We start from the raw sequence: 18,698 nt of genomic DNA, 5'->3' as shown, positions 1-18,698 counted from the left end.
GGAAATTTATAAAGTGATACTTGGATTTGAAGCAGGCTCAGTCTAATTGTGTCAATTTTTTGTTTGTTTGTTTGTTTTTTGTTTTTGCTTTCTGGGGCTGCAACCACAGCATATGGAAATTCCCAGACTAGAGGTAGAATTGGAACTTCAGTGGCCAGCCTACGCCACAGCCGCAGCTATGTGGGATCCAAGATGCATCTGTGACCTACACCACAGCTCACCACAATGCTGGATCCTTTAACCCACTGAGTGAGGCAAGGGATCAAACCTGAATCCTCATGGATCCTAGCTGGATTGCTTTGCTCTGCCATGGTGGGAACTCCATGTCTGTTTTTCCATGAACATCTCTCATCAGTAAATTTGAGCCTATTGCTTGAGATTGAGAACACCTTTGTATAAACATATATATCTGCCTTCAATTTCAGTAAACCATTACACTTTTTTAGATTTTCCTATTCTGGAAAAAAAAAAACTGAGATATTTAACTTTGTCTACTGAGGACTAGAAAGTGGGATAAAAGTCATACCAATGAAGATTTACCTTTTTTTGGCTGATAATCAATTCAGGGAAATGAACTGGAGTGCCCACAGGCCCGAGAAAAATAAAAGGCATTGTTCGTAACTACACAGAAATATACTTCAGGACAAAAAGGAGGAGAATAAACCATAATAACACAGTAGCACTATGGATGCATATTGGTCCAGTTTCAAAGGGGAGAAATGGCTCATAAAAGTAGTTAATCCCTTTTGTTTTTAGGAAAAGGAATACACAGAAATCTGGGTGTGTACAAAGCTGATTAATTATTTCCAAAATACCTTATGATGCAGGTCTTGTTTTGAGTTATCCTAGCATTAAATAAAGATCCCAGCCTTGGGAAGTATTGTTTTTGAGCTCTTAAATTGTTCTAACCCATCCTCTAAATGAGGTACAAGTCCTTGTAATGAAGCCCTATGCTGGCACGATTACCCCAGATGCCTTCACTGGAGAACCTTAGGAAGTACCTAGCATGGGTTCCTTGGATCTACACAATGCCGAGAAAAACTCTGACATTCTAAAAGGGGCCAAAATACATCAAATAGATCTCAGTGAGTGGGAAAAGATGACGCTGACGGAGAATTAGACATTAGAAGCTCATGGGACACACTAGGAATTTTTTTGAGTAACTCTGTATGATCCCATTGAAGTCTAACCATTGGACATTTTCCTTTCTGCATTTCAAAAGAGTGAAGAGGACACCTCATACCTTTGGCTAAGAGATACAAAATGTCACACAGATTTGGCATTCCTGAGTGGAAGAAATCCAATAATATTTCTGAATGCTGTTGTTGTTGCTATTGTTTTTAGGGCACATGGAAGTTCCCAGGCTAGGGGTCGAATTGGACATGCAGCTGCCAGCCTACACAACAGCCACAGGAACACCAGATCTGAGCTGCGTCTGTGACCTACACCACAGCAGATGGCAATGCCAGATCCCCGACACACTGAGCGAGCCCAGGGATTGAACCTGCCTCCTCATGGACTCATGGATACTAGTCGGATTCTTTTCAGCTGTGCCACAAGAGGAACTCCTGAATGTGTATGTTTTTAAAAACAAAACCAGCAACAACTGTAAAGGGAATGATTTAGTTTCTTTCTCCACCACTTGGGTTTTTACTTACTTCTTTTTTTTTTTTTTTTTTTTTTTTGGTCTTTTTAGGGCCACGCCCGCAGTATATGGAGTTTCCCAGGCTAGGGGTTGAATCAGAGCTGTAGCTGCCAGCCTACATCACAGCCACGGCAATGCCAGATCTGAGCAGCATCTGCAACCTGCACCATAGCTCACAGCAAGGCTGTATCCTTAACCACTGAATGAGGCCAGGGATTGAACCCATGTTTGTTCCTGCTGAGTCGCGATGGGAACTCCCGGTTTTTACTTGCATCTGACACACTTTCATCTTTAAGTTCTGCTGTGAGCACAAAAGTGAAGACAGAGCTATAGAGCTTTGGATAAGCGTATCATTGAGATGATAGTTGGACTGAAATAGAGTTTTAACTAAAGAACAACCCCCCCCCCGCCCGGCTAAGAAGGCAGCTGCAAGCCTTTCCAGCTATACTCGTCACTATACCACCCTTCTTGTAATAATGTAACCACTGTGTGCCCTATGTCCAAGCCAGCAGCCCTGCTCATCAGGTACCCAACATTGCTTATCAGTTCCACTTCTGTAACCTTGCTTGCTCAGTTTCTTAGGGAGGAACACTGTCTGCTTGGGGATGCGGGGGAGGTCCGGGATGCTTACATGGGCAAATCAAGACCTTGCAGTGTATAAAGGTTACTGAGAACAAAGACCCGGTGCTCAGACTCTGGTGGTGACTCCTCTGAGCCCACACCGGTGCTGAATAAACCTTGCTTTTCCATATCTCCAAGTGCTGTTTGTCTCCTTCCACTGCCACGGTTTTTGCCGTTTCCACAACAGGATGACTTATAGGACAGTGAAGAGGAGAGGAATGGACCTCGGAACCGTAAAGAGAATGCAGGAAGGGCAATAATATGAGCAAGTTCGACAAATACCACACAATTGCCAATGCGGGTAACACTTAATGAATATATTCATTAACCAGTTTTTATGGTTGATACGCTCACTAACCAACTATGCTAAGATATAAAACAGAGTAGGGACGGTTGCACCACATCTGCTCTGGGTATAAAAAGGAGACGTTACAGAGTCATACATGATCTCTCAAATCAAATTCTCCATGAATGGGTGTGCTACACACTCATGAGTGATGTAAATACCTAAAACCTGGTGCTCTGAGAAGCTGGCGTTAATGTCTTTGGTGCAAGAAATGTCCCTCGACCACCCCTGCCATTGGACTTCGGTGGTTTTCTTTCTTTGTGCGATGACATCAAGGGTCTCACATGGTCTGAAAAGCTTGAGAGGCACAAATTGTCTCATCTGGAACAACTGGCTTTGTAGCAATTGTTTATAGATGATAAAACTTTCAAGCGGAGAAGATAGCCACTTAGCCTCTGCTGCAGGGTTTGTCCATGTGGGATGTGTGCCTTAGCAAGTGTAGGGTCTTCCAAACCAGCCAATGGAACCAGGTAATGGAAGGTGACTTTGAAATATTGTGACTAATTAGTAACAATGTCTTTGAACAGTTTTTATGTTCAAGTGTTGTGATTTGCTGTAAATAGAAAAAGGTTCTCTGATCAAAAATTAAGAGATGTTACAGAATGAAATTTCACCTAACTATGACTCTTGGATTTTAGATTGTAAACTCTCATGCAATAGTATGCATTTTATGATATTTACTTCTAGAAACTCTGAATATAAAAATGAACTATTATCAGAAGTGAAAAGAAAAATAAAAATCAGACATGCACTCTAAAATTTTAGTTGGAGAGTGTTTATGGAGTATGAGAACTGGAAGCCATGATTTGGAAAAGTCCAGAAAAATCAGTTCACTTCTTCCAATTCTGACTCTGAACAATTATTTCCACTCCAGCTGAGCTACAGGTGAGCAGCATTTTAAAGGAGAGTACAATGTCTGTGAACACCCTTGTAAACATGCTCTGCAAATGTAAAGAATAATCTAGGCTTCAAATGATGGAGCAGTATGTTTTCCTTCCACTAAGAGAAGAAAGCTATATGTATGTATTACACATAAGCTGCTGTGTGCATGTGCAATCAATCAGAGCAAACAAGAGAATGACCACGACAAAAATGGAGCATATATGCATGTGTGTACACGTGCACACAGGCGCACACATTTTACACTCGACATATAAAACGTTTTATGCAAAAGAATGAATTTGAAAATTTAACCAGGTCTCTCACTGGACTGAATAAGTAGAAAAAAGCCCATGACAAAGATACATGGGTTCTGGACAGAAAGTTTTAGGAGAATCCGATGGTGAAGACTCAAAGCAGGCCTGTCTCCAATAAGCTCTTGAATGACTCACTTAACCAGTTAGTGAAGCTCCGTCGCAGTCCCAGGTCAGTTATGTCACTAAATGGCAATGTGCTTTGGGGGCGATAACTTGATTCTAGATTTCCTCCTGTGCGGAATAGAAGCCATGGTAGTACTTGTCCCGATTACCTCAAAGTTGTATATGAAGATCAAGTGAGAAACCAGATGTCAGAGAGCCTGGCAGCCTTTAAAATTCTGGAGAAGCACAAGGTGTTGTTGCTTTGCCCCTAACATCCCTTTGTAGCCTCCAGATAGTTCACTCAGTGATCAGCAAGTCCCATTTTCCATTTCCCAGAATTAAGTAGTGCAAATATGGTGCTTTCTCTAGACCAGAAAAATGTGTCCATTTTCTCCTCTTTTTTGAAATTCTAACCCACTCTCACTTTACTGAGCTATGGTAGGGAGAGAATTTTATAGACCCTCTGGACCAATCACACTGATTCTCTTTCCGCTGGAAGTAGTTTCTACACAGGGAAATGGCAAGCTAAATGCAGAACATCACAAGTTCTAGAATGATGAAACCTGAAGGACTCTAAAAAAGAAAAAAACTTTGATACCAGAAGTGATGGCAACTAGGAATAAACTAGTTCATAACTGTTTTAGACAAATTAGTGAGTTAAATATATATATTGGCTCATTGGAGAGCTAATATGATTTCAATAATAACAGCTGCCATTGCTTGGGTGTCTCCTCTGCATGAAGTGCCTGTAAAAACATTCTCTGCCTTCTGACCTTCAACAGTTGCCTTGTAACAGGACAGAACCCAAGAGTCCTGCTCCCCAAGCTGCTCCAGAGGTCGTTGGCGTCTACCAGCCCCCATTTCAATGAGCTCCCACTGCACCGTAGGTACAATATTCACCTTCGCTCTTTCAGACCTTAGAGTTTAATCTCTCCTACAGGTGCATTTTGGTAGAAAATGTTCTTCTTCGGATAAGAGTGCAGCTCTTGGCCAGGGTTCCTGACATGGTGAACCGCTGTGGGTTCGCTAGACTGACCACATAAGTACATCCTTTGTCCAGGGTTGGTATCAAGTGAGCAATCCTGAAGACTCCGGCAGAGTGGGTGCAGTGACTTCCTGAAGCCTTCAGGTGTGAGTTGTTCACTCAGCCCGGAGCCAACAGGAAAAGTTGACTCATGCTTCCTTTGGCCTCTACCTACATGGGAAAAGTGTTGACAGTTGACTCAGTTTTTCTTATCACCTGAAAAGGAATAATATTTGTGTAGCTTTAAAATGCACTCAAGAAACTGAGCACATATCCTGTTCTTCTCTTTTACTATTGCTAAAAAAAAAAAATCACAAACCAAAATATGTTCCAAACGTTCCTGTATTTTGAAGTAAACTTAAAGGAGTTCCTCTTCTTTCTACAACTGTGGCCATTTCTCATTCACCTAAAAGTCAGTGGTTAGCCCCTGGAATTCTCGTAGCTCTGCCAGACTTTGCTGAGACAATCTAGGCTTGGAGCTTCTCCTCCAGCATTGAAATTCCATGATGCACATGAGAAGGGTGCACTCTGGATTCAGAACACTCACTCACGGAGCTCGTGCCGCAGCAAATGGGCCATCACCCAGTTCATTATTTTGCTTCTGTGAGGCCCTTTTCCCAGCTTTTTTGGCACAGCTTGTGTTTTCTCCCTCTGATTTTCTCTTTATTTAAGTCTTTATTTAAGTCTATTTAAGGTAACTGTCATTTTCTGTAAAATGACCTACATAAAATAAACCATGAGCGCCTATCCTGTCATGTGAGCATTTGCATGCTGCCTTGAGATTTCCCAGGGCATGAGATGTTGGGGCAGTGTCTTCATCCTTGTGAGTCATTCAGCAGATGGTAACTGGGGCAGTTAAGTAATTCAGGAGTGGCTTCTTGGATCAGAATGCTGCTTAGGGTTTGACCTATTGAATCAGTCTATGCCCTTGAAAAGTTACGAAATCTTTTAAGTATTCTGGCTCTCATTTACTTCTTTTTTTTTAGGTTTTTATTTTTTCTATTATGGTTGCTTTGCATTGTTCTGTCAATTCATTTACTTCTTAAAAGAGACACCATAGCTGCCTTTGAAACCAGGTGGATTTAGGTTCAGACTCTTACTTCTCCAAGATATTAGCTCTCTGACCAGGGCAGGTACTAAAGCTCTCCGTGCCTCGGCTGCCGTGGTAGTGGTTGGTGGCAGCTGGTGTGGCTCGTGTGGAATAACCACAATGAGCACTGTGTACTGCTGCTGGTGCTGGAGATACCTGGCAACGCTGGCTCCCCACGCCTCCCTGTGGTGACAAGCTTCTTCCAAGGAGCCAGGTCCTCCTAGCAGCAGGGCTAACATCAGAGAAGCTTCGAAATCTTCTCAACCCTTGCCACATGACCTTCCCCACCAGGCAGGAAACACCCTAAGCTGCCCTAATTTAGGGCAAGAGTGAAAATGCCAAACCCTTAAGGCCAAGGACTTAAGCTTCTCCTGGGCTCACAGTTTGGCATTAATTTCCTCAGAATGGGAATTAAAGTGAAACTGAGAGCTTGGCATCAAGAAGTATGTTAATCAAGGTGCCCTCTTATGGTGCCCAGTCTTCCCAGTTTGCTGGGGACTGAAGCTTTTCCTAGGACATAAGAAACTCCTGGGCAAACAGGGACGGTTGGTTGCCCTACCCTTGTTCAGCTCCCAGGGCAGGGCTGCAAAAGAGTCCTGGGCACCTGCCTCCTGGGGGCAGGAGGGGCACAGTTCCTAACGTGACTTCCTGCTTTCATGGTGTGTGGTCCCAGGCCCCTGCCCATCTCAGCAGGATGCCCACAAGGACATTCTCTCAAGGGCCTCACGCCCACCTGCAAGGAACCAGTGTCGGGGCGCTCTCCAGGCACTTCAGATGCACCCCTTTATGATCTGTGGGGACTGCAGTCCTGACTGCCAGCAGCCTAGGCCCAGCCTGTGCCCTGATGTTTACTTGCAAGGGTGTGTCCTAGACACAGCTTCAGAGGTCACTGGGAGCAAATACCGCCTCTTTGCGAGAGCCGGTCTGTCTGGCCTGTGACAGTCACCACTTATTTGCTATCTTAACTTTTTCGTCTGTTTGAAGAGTGACTTCCTTGAAAAGCCAAGGGGAGCCAACCGCATTCAGACTGGATGCAGACAGAGCCTGAAGCCCCACCTGTAGCACTCCCTGCGACTTCAGACGAATTTGAGGTGGACACATCCAGGGATTACATGAAACCATTTGTGATTTCCATGTTTTCTTTCCCTTTAGCTTGGCTCTTTTTATTGATTCGGACTTTGGGTTCTATTTATGGTTCAGAAAGATTGGCCAACAAACAGAAACCATAAACCAAAAAGGTCATAAGGAGATTCGTAGATTAGGCTCAGAGCACTGCCCACTCCCACCTACCCACTCTGCTCTATTCCCTCCCCCTCGCCTTCCTTCCGTCTGGGTCTTTCCCATCTCTCTCATCTCACTGCCCACCATTCTATCCTTCCTGAGTAGCTGACTCTCCTTCTAGAATGTAAGCCCATCATGGCAGGGAGCTTGGGGAGCTCCAGTGCCCAGGACAGTATGTGGTGCCTCAGGAAGTGAATGTGGGTGACTCTGTGTTGTCCTAGGTGGGTGGTCCTTGATTATAGCCACTTGCATTCACAAGCATGAGTGTTTCAACACCACTAAGGGGACAGCAGGATGCAGCCTCAGTGGATACTGTGATTTCCATTCTGACACCTCTAATAAGAGTCCTACTTAAGCTCAGAATTGAGTATCCCACGGACTACACCACAGCCAAGACTCCGGTCTATCCATATCTGTTTCTGCGGCTCAGACTCTCATCTCTAAGGAAATTAATATTCTGTTTTGACTTAAAGATGAATAATTATTAATGATTTCTCCTTAAGAAAATATTTCAAATTTAAAGACAATTTTCAAGAAAATAACACAAAGACGAAAACTGTAGAACTGGGGGCATTGCAGCAGAGATAATGAGGAAGACATTAGTGGAGAGGAGCACACCTTCTGGTTTCTGTATTTTCTCCACATCAGCTGTTCCCCCTACTTCCAGGACCAGAGTTATAATCTCCTAGTTGAAACTTAATTTCCTGTTCCATATTTCCAACCTGAAACATTTAACTATGTTACCATAGATCTATTTATTTCATCACTGAAAATGCAAACAAAATTTAAACACCTAACCACTGTGCATCACTTCATTGCTTCTGTTTTATCAAATTTTCAAAAAAGGAAACAGAAAGGCCAGAACTCAAGTTTACCTGAAGGAAGATAATGGCAACTGCTAGGGACTCTGTCCAGGAAGCCACACAGCACAATATCTGGGCGGTTTCCAAGCAGTTACAATCGGAGAGTTTCTATAGCCTTGGGCTGTGTCCATGGTCTTCACGGATAAAAGGGTGCATTATTTATTCTCCTCAAGAATCCACTGCAAGGTTGAAAAGGAAGTTGGTCTGGCTCAGTCGGAGCAGTGATTTAGACCCTGGACTTGTCCACCAGCTCAAGGCTACCTCTCCAGTCCGAGCAGATGCTGAGAACACACCTGAGGCATGTAGGGTTTGCCTTTGCTAATGAGATAACCAACAGGAAAGGCTACAAACCGTGCTCTCATTTTTATCTTTGGACCCATTTTATGATGATACTAGTAAACCACAGAGAAAAACTTTTTTTTTTTTCTTTTTAGGGCTGTACCCATGGCATATGGAGGTTCCCAGGCTAGGGGTCCAATTGGAGCTGTAGCTGCCGGCCTACACCACAGCCACAGCAACGTCAGATCCCAGCCGCATCTGCGACCTACACCACAGCTCACGGCAACGCTGGATCCTTAGCCCACTGAGTGAGGCCAGGGATCGAACCTGCAACCTCATAGTTCCTAGTCAGATTCATTTCCACTGCACCACGATGGGATCTCCTTTTTTTAATCTGAGAAAAACATTTTTAAGCAAAAGACTGATGAAACAAGTAAAGAAAAATCAATGTGCTAAATGTTCAAATTGTTTTTATTGCATATTCCATCTCCATCTAGAAGACTCTGGATGCCAAATGACTTGCCTGGGTCAAGTTTTGGGATATTTTCCTCATTCCTACTGATAATCGATTAAGACGATATTAGGAAGAAAGAGTGAACACAAAAGATATGAGTAATTATAATAAACATACTCTGGCTTCAATTTTTCACATTGTACAAATTCACAAAGTAACTTTAATAAATGATAAGACTTTATTTTTTTTTAATACAGAATATGCAATATTGCACTTCTGTTGCAAGTAGTGTGTAGGGAAAAAAAAAAAAACACCTCTGTTTAGAAACTACCATAATAATTGTCTGGCCCCACAAACTATAACTATAGGACTGTACTTTTAACCCACTGAAAAGGGCAACGTTTGATCCCAGTGTCAGTGACCAAGAGTTAAAAACTACCTGCACGGGCACGTTATGAGGACTCTTCCAGTTACGTGAATACCTTTTGGTCCGAGGCATTGCTTATCTCTACCCATATATTAGTGAAACAGATACCGTCCAGCTATTTTCCTTATCAGTATTTTCTTCTTTCCTTGGTGTTTAATCATATTATTTCATATGCTATTCTTTCATGAACAAATAAAACTATTTTGCAGCAGTAATGATTGTGCATCCTTGTGAACATCAATGACAAGCTTTTTGATTCAGACTCAGCTGTCAAGTTTCATTTGCTCCAAGTCACTCAGCAAATTGGGAAAATTCAGAATTGGGAAACGACTTCTCGCCTCCAAGCACACACTGAGCCCTGATGCTGAAGTGTGACTCTGAATGGACCAGAGGGAGTGTTAACCCAATCCTGTCAGAGTCTAGGGACACCCTGCTCCTGCTTCATACCCACTTCTGACATCTCCTCTCAGCAGGCACCTCCACAGAGGCACAAATGCTTCTGGATGATCTTGGTGCTTTTAAACAGTAGCCAATTCGTTTTTACATTTTTTTACGTATTAGGTATGGTTGAGCCTGCAGCATTTTGACCTTAGATAAATCTGACTGAGGTTTCAGTCCATCCTCTTCTGACAGTAGAAAGGCACATAACAGTTTTACTTCCAATGTTCACACACAAAATCAGTGGAACTGCCAGTAAGGGAACACTGCATCTATGAAAACCTCCTGAGAAAACACCGTCACCCTTGACACTCTCTTTCCAACTAAGTGCAACCCAGTGAACAGCAAAACAGCAGCATTCCTAGGGGAACAACGGGGACAGTTTTCTTAGAGCAGGAAATCTTCACCTGTATAAATAGTCTACGTGGAGAGAGGTACATCCGTCAGCCAATAGAGCCTCTCAGAATGCCTCCTGTGAAGTTATTTAAAACCAGTCCCTACGCTATGGAGCACTTTAGAGTACTGAACACTCTGCTTACAGTCAACAGTTGAAAAGTCAGTTAAACAACATATACAAAAAGATAACCAAGGAGAGAATGCTCTAAAATTATACTGATTAAAACTAAAACCATATGAAGTGTAGAATTACTATTTAAGACCAATAGCTATGTAAAAATAAATATTTAAGTAACTCAAGGACCAAGTCTCACGGTAAAAATTACAAAAATGCAATATTAAACAAATACATGGCTATATCAAAATAGATTGATTTATAGGATATTTTACTATTGAGAAAGCAATTTCTTTTCCCTCTCTATTCTTCTAATAATTTTATCCTCAAAGAGGCATATTTTGATAAAACATTGCAAGCTCTGGGTCATAAATTTTCCTTGGGTTTTCACCATTGATAGAAAATTTCTCTCAGAAGTTTCTGAATCTGAAATCTCTTTACTCTGAGTGTCATGCACCAGTTCAGATTTAGGTTCCAGGAACACCTTACTGACAACATTCTGGTCCCCGAGTCTCCCAGCCACCCAGAGGCTACCCCCTGGTCTCAAACACCCTTTTTCCACAAAGGGTGAACTGGTGACACATTTGGGATGACTGTGTGATAGGCAGGGAGTGAATTAGATTGAAGGCCAGGGCACACGCCCCACATCCTGAGTCCATGTTCTGTCCACACGGAGGCTTATACCATGGCATTCATGCTTCAGTTTCATGCTCTTTGTTTTTTTAAAATTAATTTAGATATTTTTAAAATGTATCGTGGCACCTCTTTGTCAGCAAGCTACTCAAAAAGATGCCCGAGAAAATATTTTGAGGCAGCTTTCCCCTTTTCTGCTCCCCTCTGGAAGCAAGGCTAGGCCACCCAGCACAAGAAAACATCTTCCAGAGCCTCAGCTGTGTCAAGAGTTATAACCCAGCTAATTTCCAAGTTCTGCGTTCCCATCTGCTCCGTTGCGTTTCCAGCTTTTTCCAAAATTCCTTAAGCTTCTTTGCTGGTGTGCTTTATTCCTGGGAAAACGATGAGCATATGGACACCTGGGTACATCAGACCAAGCCCGGCAGTGAGGGTGGCCCTGGACGCCCAGTCATCCAGACCCGCTCCAAGGAGCCCCCGAGGTCGGGAAGACTTGCTTCCTGCAGAGTAAGGACAAAACTGTCAATCAACACCAGTCTAGGCAAGAGGTATAAAGCCAGGTATTGCACTACAAAGTCTGGTCCCTGTAGTCTTTGGTTTTGTGATATTTTCTGGGTTTTTTTTTTTTTTTTTTTTTTTTGGTCTTTTTAGGGCCGCATCCATGGCATATAGAGATTCCCAAGCTAGGGGTCTAATTGGAGTTGTAGCCACTGGCCTACACCACAGCCACAGCAATGCCAGATCTGAGCCGTGTCTGTGACCTATACCACAGCTCATGGCAATGCTAGATCCTTAACCCACAGAGTGAGGCCAGGGATCGAACCTGCACCCTCATGGATGCTAGTCAGGTTTGTTAACCACTGAGCCACAATGGGAACTCCTATTTTCTGCAGTTTAAACATCTTCTTTGTGCCTATTAATTTTGAAAAGAGGCCAGTAGCAAAAATAACTATCATCTGGTTTCTCTGCACTCATTTTCTGGCAGGACTTTTTTTAGGGCAATAAAGAAAATTTTCTGCGATTGTTGGTAGAGCCAGTGCTAACTAACACAGAGATGGACAACAAAATAGAACACGAAGTAGGCAGTCACATAAAGTTTTGAAGGCAAACAGATTCTTTCCTTTCGAACATAAATCTCTCTAAAAGACCCAGGGGTTGGCCTGAAGACAGACGGAGTAGACTTTTGCCCCTCAAGCCACTAGTTTACCTAAAATATGCTCTTAGTTGGTGACTACAGAGCTTCCCACTGGTCAGAAAAGAAAGAAGCAGAAAGGGAAGAGCATCCCAGTCTGTGTGTTCTGCCTCCCCAGGGCGTCTTTGCAGATAATGAGAGTTCCAGCCCCCAGATTTCAGCCGCCCCGCATTTATCAAAGAGAAAGGTGAAGAGAGTTAAGTCTGAGATTTTGGGGTTGAAATTGAAATATTTGGGGTTTTTTGGGTTTTTTTTTTTTTTTTTTTTTTTTTGTCTTTTGTCTTTTTAGGGCCTCCCTGCGGCACATGGAGGTTCCCAGGCTAGGGGTCCAATCGGAGCTGTAGCCGCCGGCCTACACCAGAGCTGCAGCAACAAGGGATCCAAGCCGCGTCTGCCATCTACACCACAGCTCACTGCAACGCCGGATCCTTAACCCACTGAGCAAGGCCAGGGATCGAACCCGCAACCTCATGGTTCCTAGTCGGATTTATTCACCACTGAGCCATGACGGGAACTCCGAAATTGAAATATTTATCCCTAACTGATTCAAAGGACAAGTTACCGTCCTTTTATAACAATATTAAAATCAGTAAAATATATTCTAAGCAAAAGACAGAAAACCAGAAACCTAAATTTTGGCAGGCCTCTCATTTTAATGAATTGAAGAAGAGGAAGATCAAACACCAGCAGAGAGAAAAACAGTTTTCATGAATTATACATTGGGAAACAGAATACCAAATTATCCATGTATAACTATCCATCACTCATGGATCCCAGTGGAACTGCATGCAGATTCTGTAAGTCATTTTCCAGCTCAGATATTCTAAGTTTTGAAAAGCAAATAGTTTTATGCCATGGGGTAATAAATTTATGAACGTTTTATTTAATTCTGGATAGGATATTCAAATTTTAAATTATAATACCTCTACCTACCAAGGGGGTAAAAACCTCCATATAGAATTTGTTTTCTTTTTCATTTAGAAAGTATATCTTTGTTCATCTAAAATTTTCTGCATTTTTCATAAAATCCTATAATGAATCCATATGGATTCCAACATAAATGTCCTGATAAGCTGAAGAAAAATTACAGCCTGCCGTCTTGCTCCCACAGCTTCCAGAAGTTGGGGAATTAATTTCAGACAATTAATCCTGTGAGGAAAAGTCAACTGCATTTTGTTCAAACTGCCAGAGAACCCTCCCTGAAGCGGGTGAAGGGTCCAGGCTCTCTCCTGGCTTTTCTTCAGAGGAACTTGTGTCTGCAGGTGGTGAGTCGAGGGGCTGTGGTTGTGGGCAGACATCACCCCAGTCCCCGGGAGCTAGAGAGAGCCCAGGACGTGCATTTCTTCCTTACACTCCTCCAAGCAGGCAGCTCTTGAAGTTCAAAGAACTCGAGCTGTTTGGGGTCTAGGGGAATAAATCTGTGGAGGAAATCTGTATAGAGCTGGTGATTGCCAACAACATACAGTAAATTGGGCAGGTTGTGTGACACCTGTCTCCCTTTTCTGAACAATAATACGAAACAGCTCAGAAGACAGTGACACTGTGAGCAAACAGGACTGCACAGAGGGAGGGAGAGGCGAGAGAGTGAACCCTGTTCTCCTGCAGAGATCCACCCTGGGCAGTTTCCTCTCTTGCCTCAACCTCTTCTCTGTGTCAAACAAAGTGAAAGTTCTTACAGGTTAACCAACCTTCTTAAATCTTTCGTAGGCTCAGACCTAAAAGGAAAGGCTACATGGAAAGATACTTCATAGATTGAATCCTAAATTCTGGCTCAGACATTGACATTGGAGCATTGGGGATGAGGGTGGGGCTGGGTCCAGAGGGATCGGAGGAGCGTGCTTTTATGTTTATGGTGTCAGGTTTTATTTTGGTTTGTTTGTGCACCATTGTGTTACTTCTGCACTATTTGCACCACCAATTTTACCTACACTCTGCATAAAATACAGTGCACTCTGGCCACCTGGAAAGAATTTATTTATAATCACTTTTTACAAACTCAATAGGTTTTTTTTTTTCCTCTTGGGTTTCAATCATGGAACACAGACATACAGATTAGTGACTACGTGAAATCATAAAGTGTAGGGGTTGGAAACCACCTGCTCTCTGTTTTCATTGTATGGACAATGGACGTTTAAGCTAAAAGTGTGGGAGTGATTGCTAAGAGAAGGCAGGCCTCCAGACTCCCCACTGAGTGCTCCATCTGCTCCACAATGACCCTCTGGGACCAGACTATCCCCTGAGTCTTCCCTCCGCCACCTCAAGGTGTATGTGCATGGCTAACTGGCCCTTGCCAGCATTCACTCATCTCAGTTCCCAAGACAACTGGTGGCAAGTACAAGCTACCGTGTTGTCTTCACTTTACATTCTGAATGTGCTATGTAAACTCCTTGGGGATTAGGCTAGTGGATATGTCATGGTCCGCAATAAGCCACAAGGAAGACCTTAAGTCACAATCCCGAGTTCAAGAGAAACAAGTTCTCTTCTTGAGAACTGCTACACCTGTACTAAGGCCACGGCCACTCAGGGAAGTTAAGCTGTTTTCAGTCCTCAGACACAGGTAGGCTGTTTACCAATATTTCCCATGGCAGACTCCCCCACCAAGCTGAAGACTGATACTGGGTCTTCAATTGGTCTATCTCAAGGGCAGACGAAATACTTCCACCACATGCATTTCCGGACATATGTACCAAGTTGTAGTACAAGGTCAGGGAAAACAAAATGCTGTAATGTTTAAAATCTTGGTTCTCAAGGAGAAGGTTGAACGCACACCTTCCTTTCTATCTGCACCACCCCAGAAATGCCCTCCACAGAGGGGACGGTGCAGACAAGCATTCCTTAGTTCCTCGGTGGAAAAGCCCTGTGCTCCTGAAGTTCAGGAGGAAGACATTTACCTCCCATGTTACCATCAGAGGCCAAGCAAATACACACTCACCACTGAGTAGAACTCTAAGGCACTTAGAGTTCTAGGTAGGATCTAGTCCTGCCCCAACTCAACAACCAAAGCTCCTTCTCCTGAATGAAGCTGCTCCAGCGACTCTCCTTAGAAAGGTCTCAAAACAGTTTGAACAAAATTTAGCCAAATAGAGATCTTTGCAGCTAAAGGGATACATCAACTGCTAACAAGATTCTGGAGAGAGTTCTTTCTCTCTCCTGCTTTGGTAAAGGCCTCCTGGAAGTGCAGAGCCTTCAGTTCTGCAGCATGGGAGAGGGCAGCCCCACCCGAAGCCCACAAGCTGACTAGTCAGCTCTGATGGGTCCAAGCTCAGGAAGCCCACAAGTCAATTCACACAGGGCCTGGGGCTCCCAGGCTATTTTCAAAGCAGGGTATAGCAGAGATGTTAAAACTCCTTTCTGACTGCTCATTTATAATTCCAATTCCTCCTGTTTTTACAATAATAAACCAACAGGTGTTACTGTACAGAACTACCTTCCTGGCAGCCAGAAGGCACACTCAAAAGAAACGGCACAGGACCTGCGGGGGACCTGGGTTGCCAGCACAACAGGTGGACCTGCACTCTTGAGCAGCGCAGGAGCCTCTGCGTCTCTCTCTCTAGGGTCTGTTGTGCTTTAGAGGACAAGGCCCTCCCAGCTCGGCCACACTCACCGAGCCCTCACAGACACCCCTCCCGGGCTTCCTGGAAGCGCACCTGGGGCCAGGTGTCACCGAGGCGCAGGGGTCACGCCGGGCCCTGCAGCCCCTGGCCCGGGGCCTCTCTGGCCTTCTTACAGGTGTACAGCCACTTGATGATACGAGCGTTCCTCTCCACCACGGAGGTGGTGCCGGACCCCTGCTCCGTCAGCTCGTCCTCCTGCAGCCCCTCGTCGCCGCCGCTGTGCCGGGAGAAGCCGCTATCGGAGGTGGCGACGCTCACGCTGCGGACCTTGAGGGCGACGCGATCCGACGCCGCGGAGAAGTTCTCCCTCCCCAGCGCCTCCACCACCTCGGGCTCCAAGCCGCAGTACTGGAAGAAGGTGTCGAACTCGGCCAAGGATGCGGAGTAGCGGGAGCTGAGGTCGGACTGCGAGCGCTGCAGTCCCCGGCGCCTCGCTCCTCGCAGGGTCCCGGGGCGAGGCCCCTCGAGCTCTGGGTCCCGGGGCGCAGCCGGGACCCTGGGGGCCGCCTCGACAGGCGGGGCGGGCTCCGGGAGCGTCGGGGGCCCTGGGACTGCGGGAGCCACTACGCGGCCGGGCTCAGTCCGGGCAGCCTCCTCGGCCCTGCCCTCCTCTCCCACGTGGGGCACGCCGGGGGCCGTCTTGTCCTTGACCGGTCCCTGGAAGAGCTTCTTCACCAGGCTCCCCTTAGGGCCGTCGGCTCCCGGCCCTCGGACGAACTCGCATTTCTGCCGGTAGATGACCAGCGAGTCTGGCCTCAGGGGCTTCCGCGCTATGGCCCTGCGCGCCACGGGCCCGGAGACTCGGGCCGGGGGCCGAGGGTCGCCCGTCTGTCCTTCGACCGCCTCGGGGCTGTTGCCCTCGCCAACCGGGCCTGGGCCCGCCCCCGGCGCACCCCGCACGTACTTGGCACGGTCGGCTGCCAGCCTCTCCACGGCACTCCTGCGCGCCGGCTCCGCCGCGTCCCGGGCCCTGGGGGCCTCGAGGTCCCGGAACAGGAGCCGCTCGTTTGGGGGCGCGTCCAGGGTTGGCAGGGCGCGCATCCTCGGGGATCCGCAAGCCTCAGCGCACCGCGGAAACGCGCTTCCGCTGCGGCTCCCGCCCGTCCTTTTACCAATTCCGAACTCGGGCGGAGTAGAGCGGCGCCCCAGTTCCCGCCGGCTGGTCTGGAGTCAGGGCGAACCGGAGTCCTCACGGATTGGCTAATCGCTGGAGTACCCGCCCGTCCGGCCCCGCCCCTCCGGCCCCGGCCCAGGCCCCGGCCCCCACCTCCGGCCTGGACCCGGGTCCACGCCCCCGCCCCGTGCCCCAGACCCGGCTCCCACCCACACGCAGTCCTAGCAGCCAATAGGCTGGAGGGCTGCGCGCTGAGCCCCACGCGCCGAAGCTGTGAGGGCTCCAGGGCGCCGGGGGGCAAAGGGTCCGGGAGGGACTGAGCTGGTTCAGATCCAGGTATCAGCCGCCTCCTCCCAGCCTGGGAGTGCCTCGGGTTGTCGTTTTAAGCTGGCATTTCCGGACTTGGGGGAGGGCAGAGCGAACGGGATTCGCCCCCCCCCCCGCAGGTGTCTCAAATCCTTTGAATTCTTAAAGTGACCTCAACTGTTTGGAAACTTGACTTTTTTAATTCCCTAAATTATCACCTGGGCACTGCTTATACCGAAAGAGAACGCAGTCTGTTTGTTAGGTAGAAAGAACCCAGGAATCTGGTAGGGACCTGGGTCACGTCGTAGCTCAGGCAGGAGGCCGGCTGTGGGCCTGACAAGACCCGAGCACCTGGTGCCGGGACTCGCAGGAAGCGGAGGCGAGGCTCCCTGGATTTGGAAAAACCTGAACAGATTTCCCAGAATGATTGCCGTTTTTACCGTAATCAACGCAGCGGGGAAACCACGGGTTCACTAGGGCAGTGGATCAGCCTAGGAATGTTAAAGGTTTAAAAGAAAACATTTCCAAAATTCCATTTTTTCGAAAGTTGGACAAAGGTCTAAAAATATCTGCCAGACGAGTGAAATGTCCACGTTATCTCATGTTAAGGCCGACTCAAGATAATGCTGACCTCTCAAAGCTGCGGTTGAGTGTGCCTGGTGCGGGGCTCCCCAGCTACCCTGTGGGCTGCGGGCAGTGGCTCCCTTACATCAAGGTCTGTTTTGTTTCCAGAAACGCCAATGGGCACCAGGAGGGGCCTGTTTAGGGGTTAGCAGGGGCAGCAGCTGAATGTTTTCAACCAGGTTTGGCGAATGCTTACCATCTAGCGACCCAGGATCCGAGAACCGCAGCAGGTTGCAAATGGGTTCTGAGACCTTGAATTTCCGTGAAGCAAAATCCCATAGTCAGTGACAGAACAGAAGAAACCAGGCCTCCTGAGAACCAGCCGACCCAGGTAGTGTCACCGGAAGAGGCCCCACTGATCGGAAAAGACGACCGTGGTCCTGGGGAGGAGGAGGGAGAGGGAGAGAGCGCGGGCAGGAGGGGGACGCTGAGCGGGCGGTGGGGGGGGGGAGCGAGAGCAGGGAGAAGAGAGAGCAAGGGGGGGGGGAGACATTCTGAGCAGAAGGGGAGGAGGGGAAAGCGGGGGTGGGTGGAGAGGGAGGGGGAGAGAGTGCTGGGGAGAGGAGAGAGAGAAAGCAGGAGGTGGGGGAGGGAGGTGGGGAGAGAAGCGGGAGGGAGAGAACAAGCCAGAGCTGTGAGAGAGCGCCTGCACCAGCTTCCCATAATAGGACACTATTGGTGGAAGGGCCAAAGTCCAGAGTTTTCTCTGCTCAGGCAGCCTGGTCTATTGTCAATCTGAGAGAGGAAAAAAAAAAAACTTTTTTAATTGCTTAGCCCTAAGTGGCTCCTTTTCCTAATTTGCACTTTAGCGTCCAGAGAAAGGCAACTCCCAAACAGAGGACATCTGGTATTTGCCTGAGCCTGGATCCACCATTTATTAGCTATGTTCCATTGCACATATAACAAACCTCTCAAGACTTTGTCAGTTGTAAACTTCCTCA

The 18,698-nt window shown here is 46.6% G+C and overlaps 1 protein-coding gene across 3 annotated transcripts; it reads right to left on the bottom strand.

Annotated features, from left to right (window-relative positions):
- Positions 1-8,900: 8,900 nt before the first annotated feature.
- FAM110C (family with sequence similarity 110 member C) lies at positions 8,901-18,096 on the bottom strand. Of its 3 annotated transcripts, none has more exons than XR_002342890.2 (2): positions 17,954-18,096; positions 8,901-11,407 (listed from the first exon to the last, which is right to left on the bottom strand). XR_002342890.2 is itself a non-coding variant. In XM_021087959.2 (2 exons), exon 1 carries the CDS (start codon positions 16,752-16,754, stop codon positions 15,777-15,779), a length of 978 nt encoding a protein of 325 aa, XP_020943618.1. In that variant the 5' UTR covers positions 16,755-18,096; the 3' UTR covers positions 8,901-11,407; positions 15,747-15,776. The 3 variants fall into 3 exon arrangements, 1 of the variants encoding a protein (XP_020943618.1); XR_002342889.2 differs by lacking the exon at positions 17,954-18,096 and adding an exon at positions 15,704-16,849; XM_021087959.2 differs by having other exon boundaries at positions 15,747-18,096.
- Between the last annotated feature and the right edge of the window lie 602 nt (positions 18,097-18,698).

This window comes from Sus scrofa, chromosome 3, assembly GCF_054392235.1.
Source record: "Sus scrofa isolate SSC_HxYL_T2T_F1_AM1 chromosome 3, Sscrofa_HxYL_maternal_Yorkshire_Landrace_v2.0, whole genome shotgun sequence".
NCBI lineage: Eukaryota > Metazoa > Chordata > Mammalia > Artiodactyla > Suidae > Sus > Sus scrofa.
Note: the sequence above shows the minus strand (reverse complement) of the source record. Positions and strands in the feature narration are given on the sequence as shown.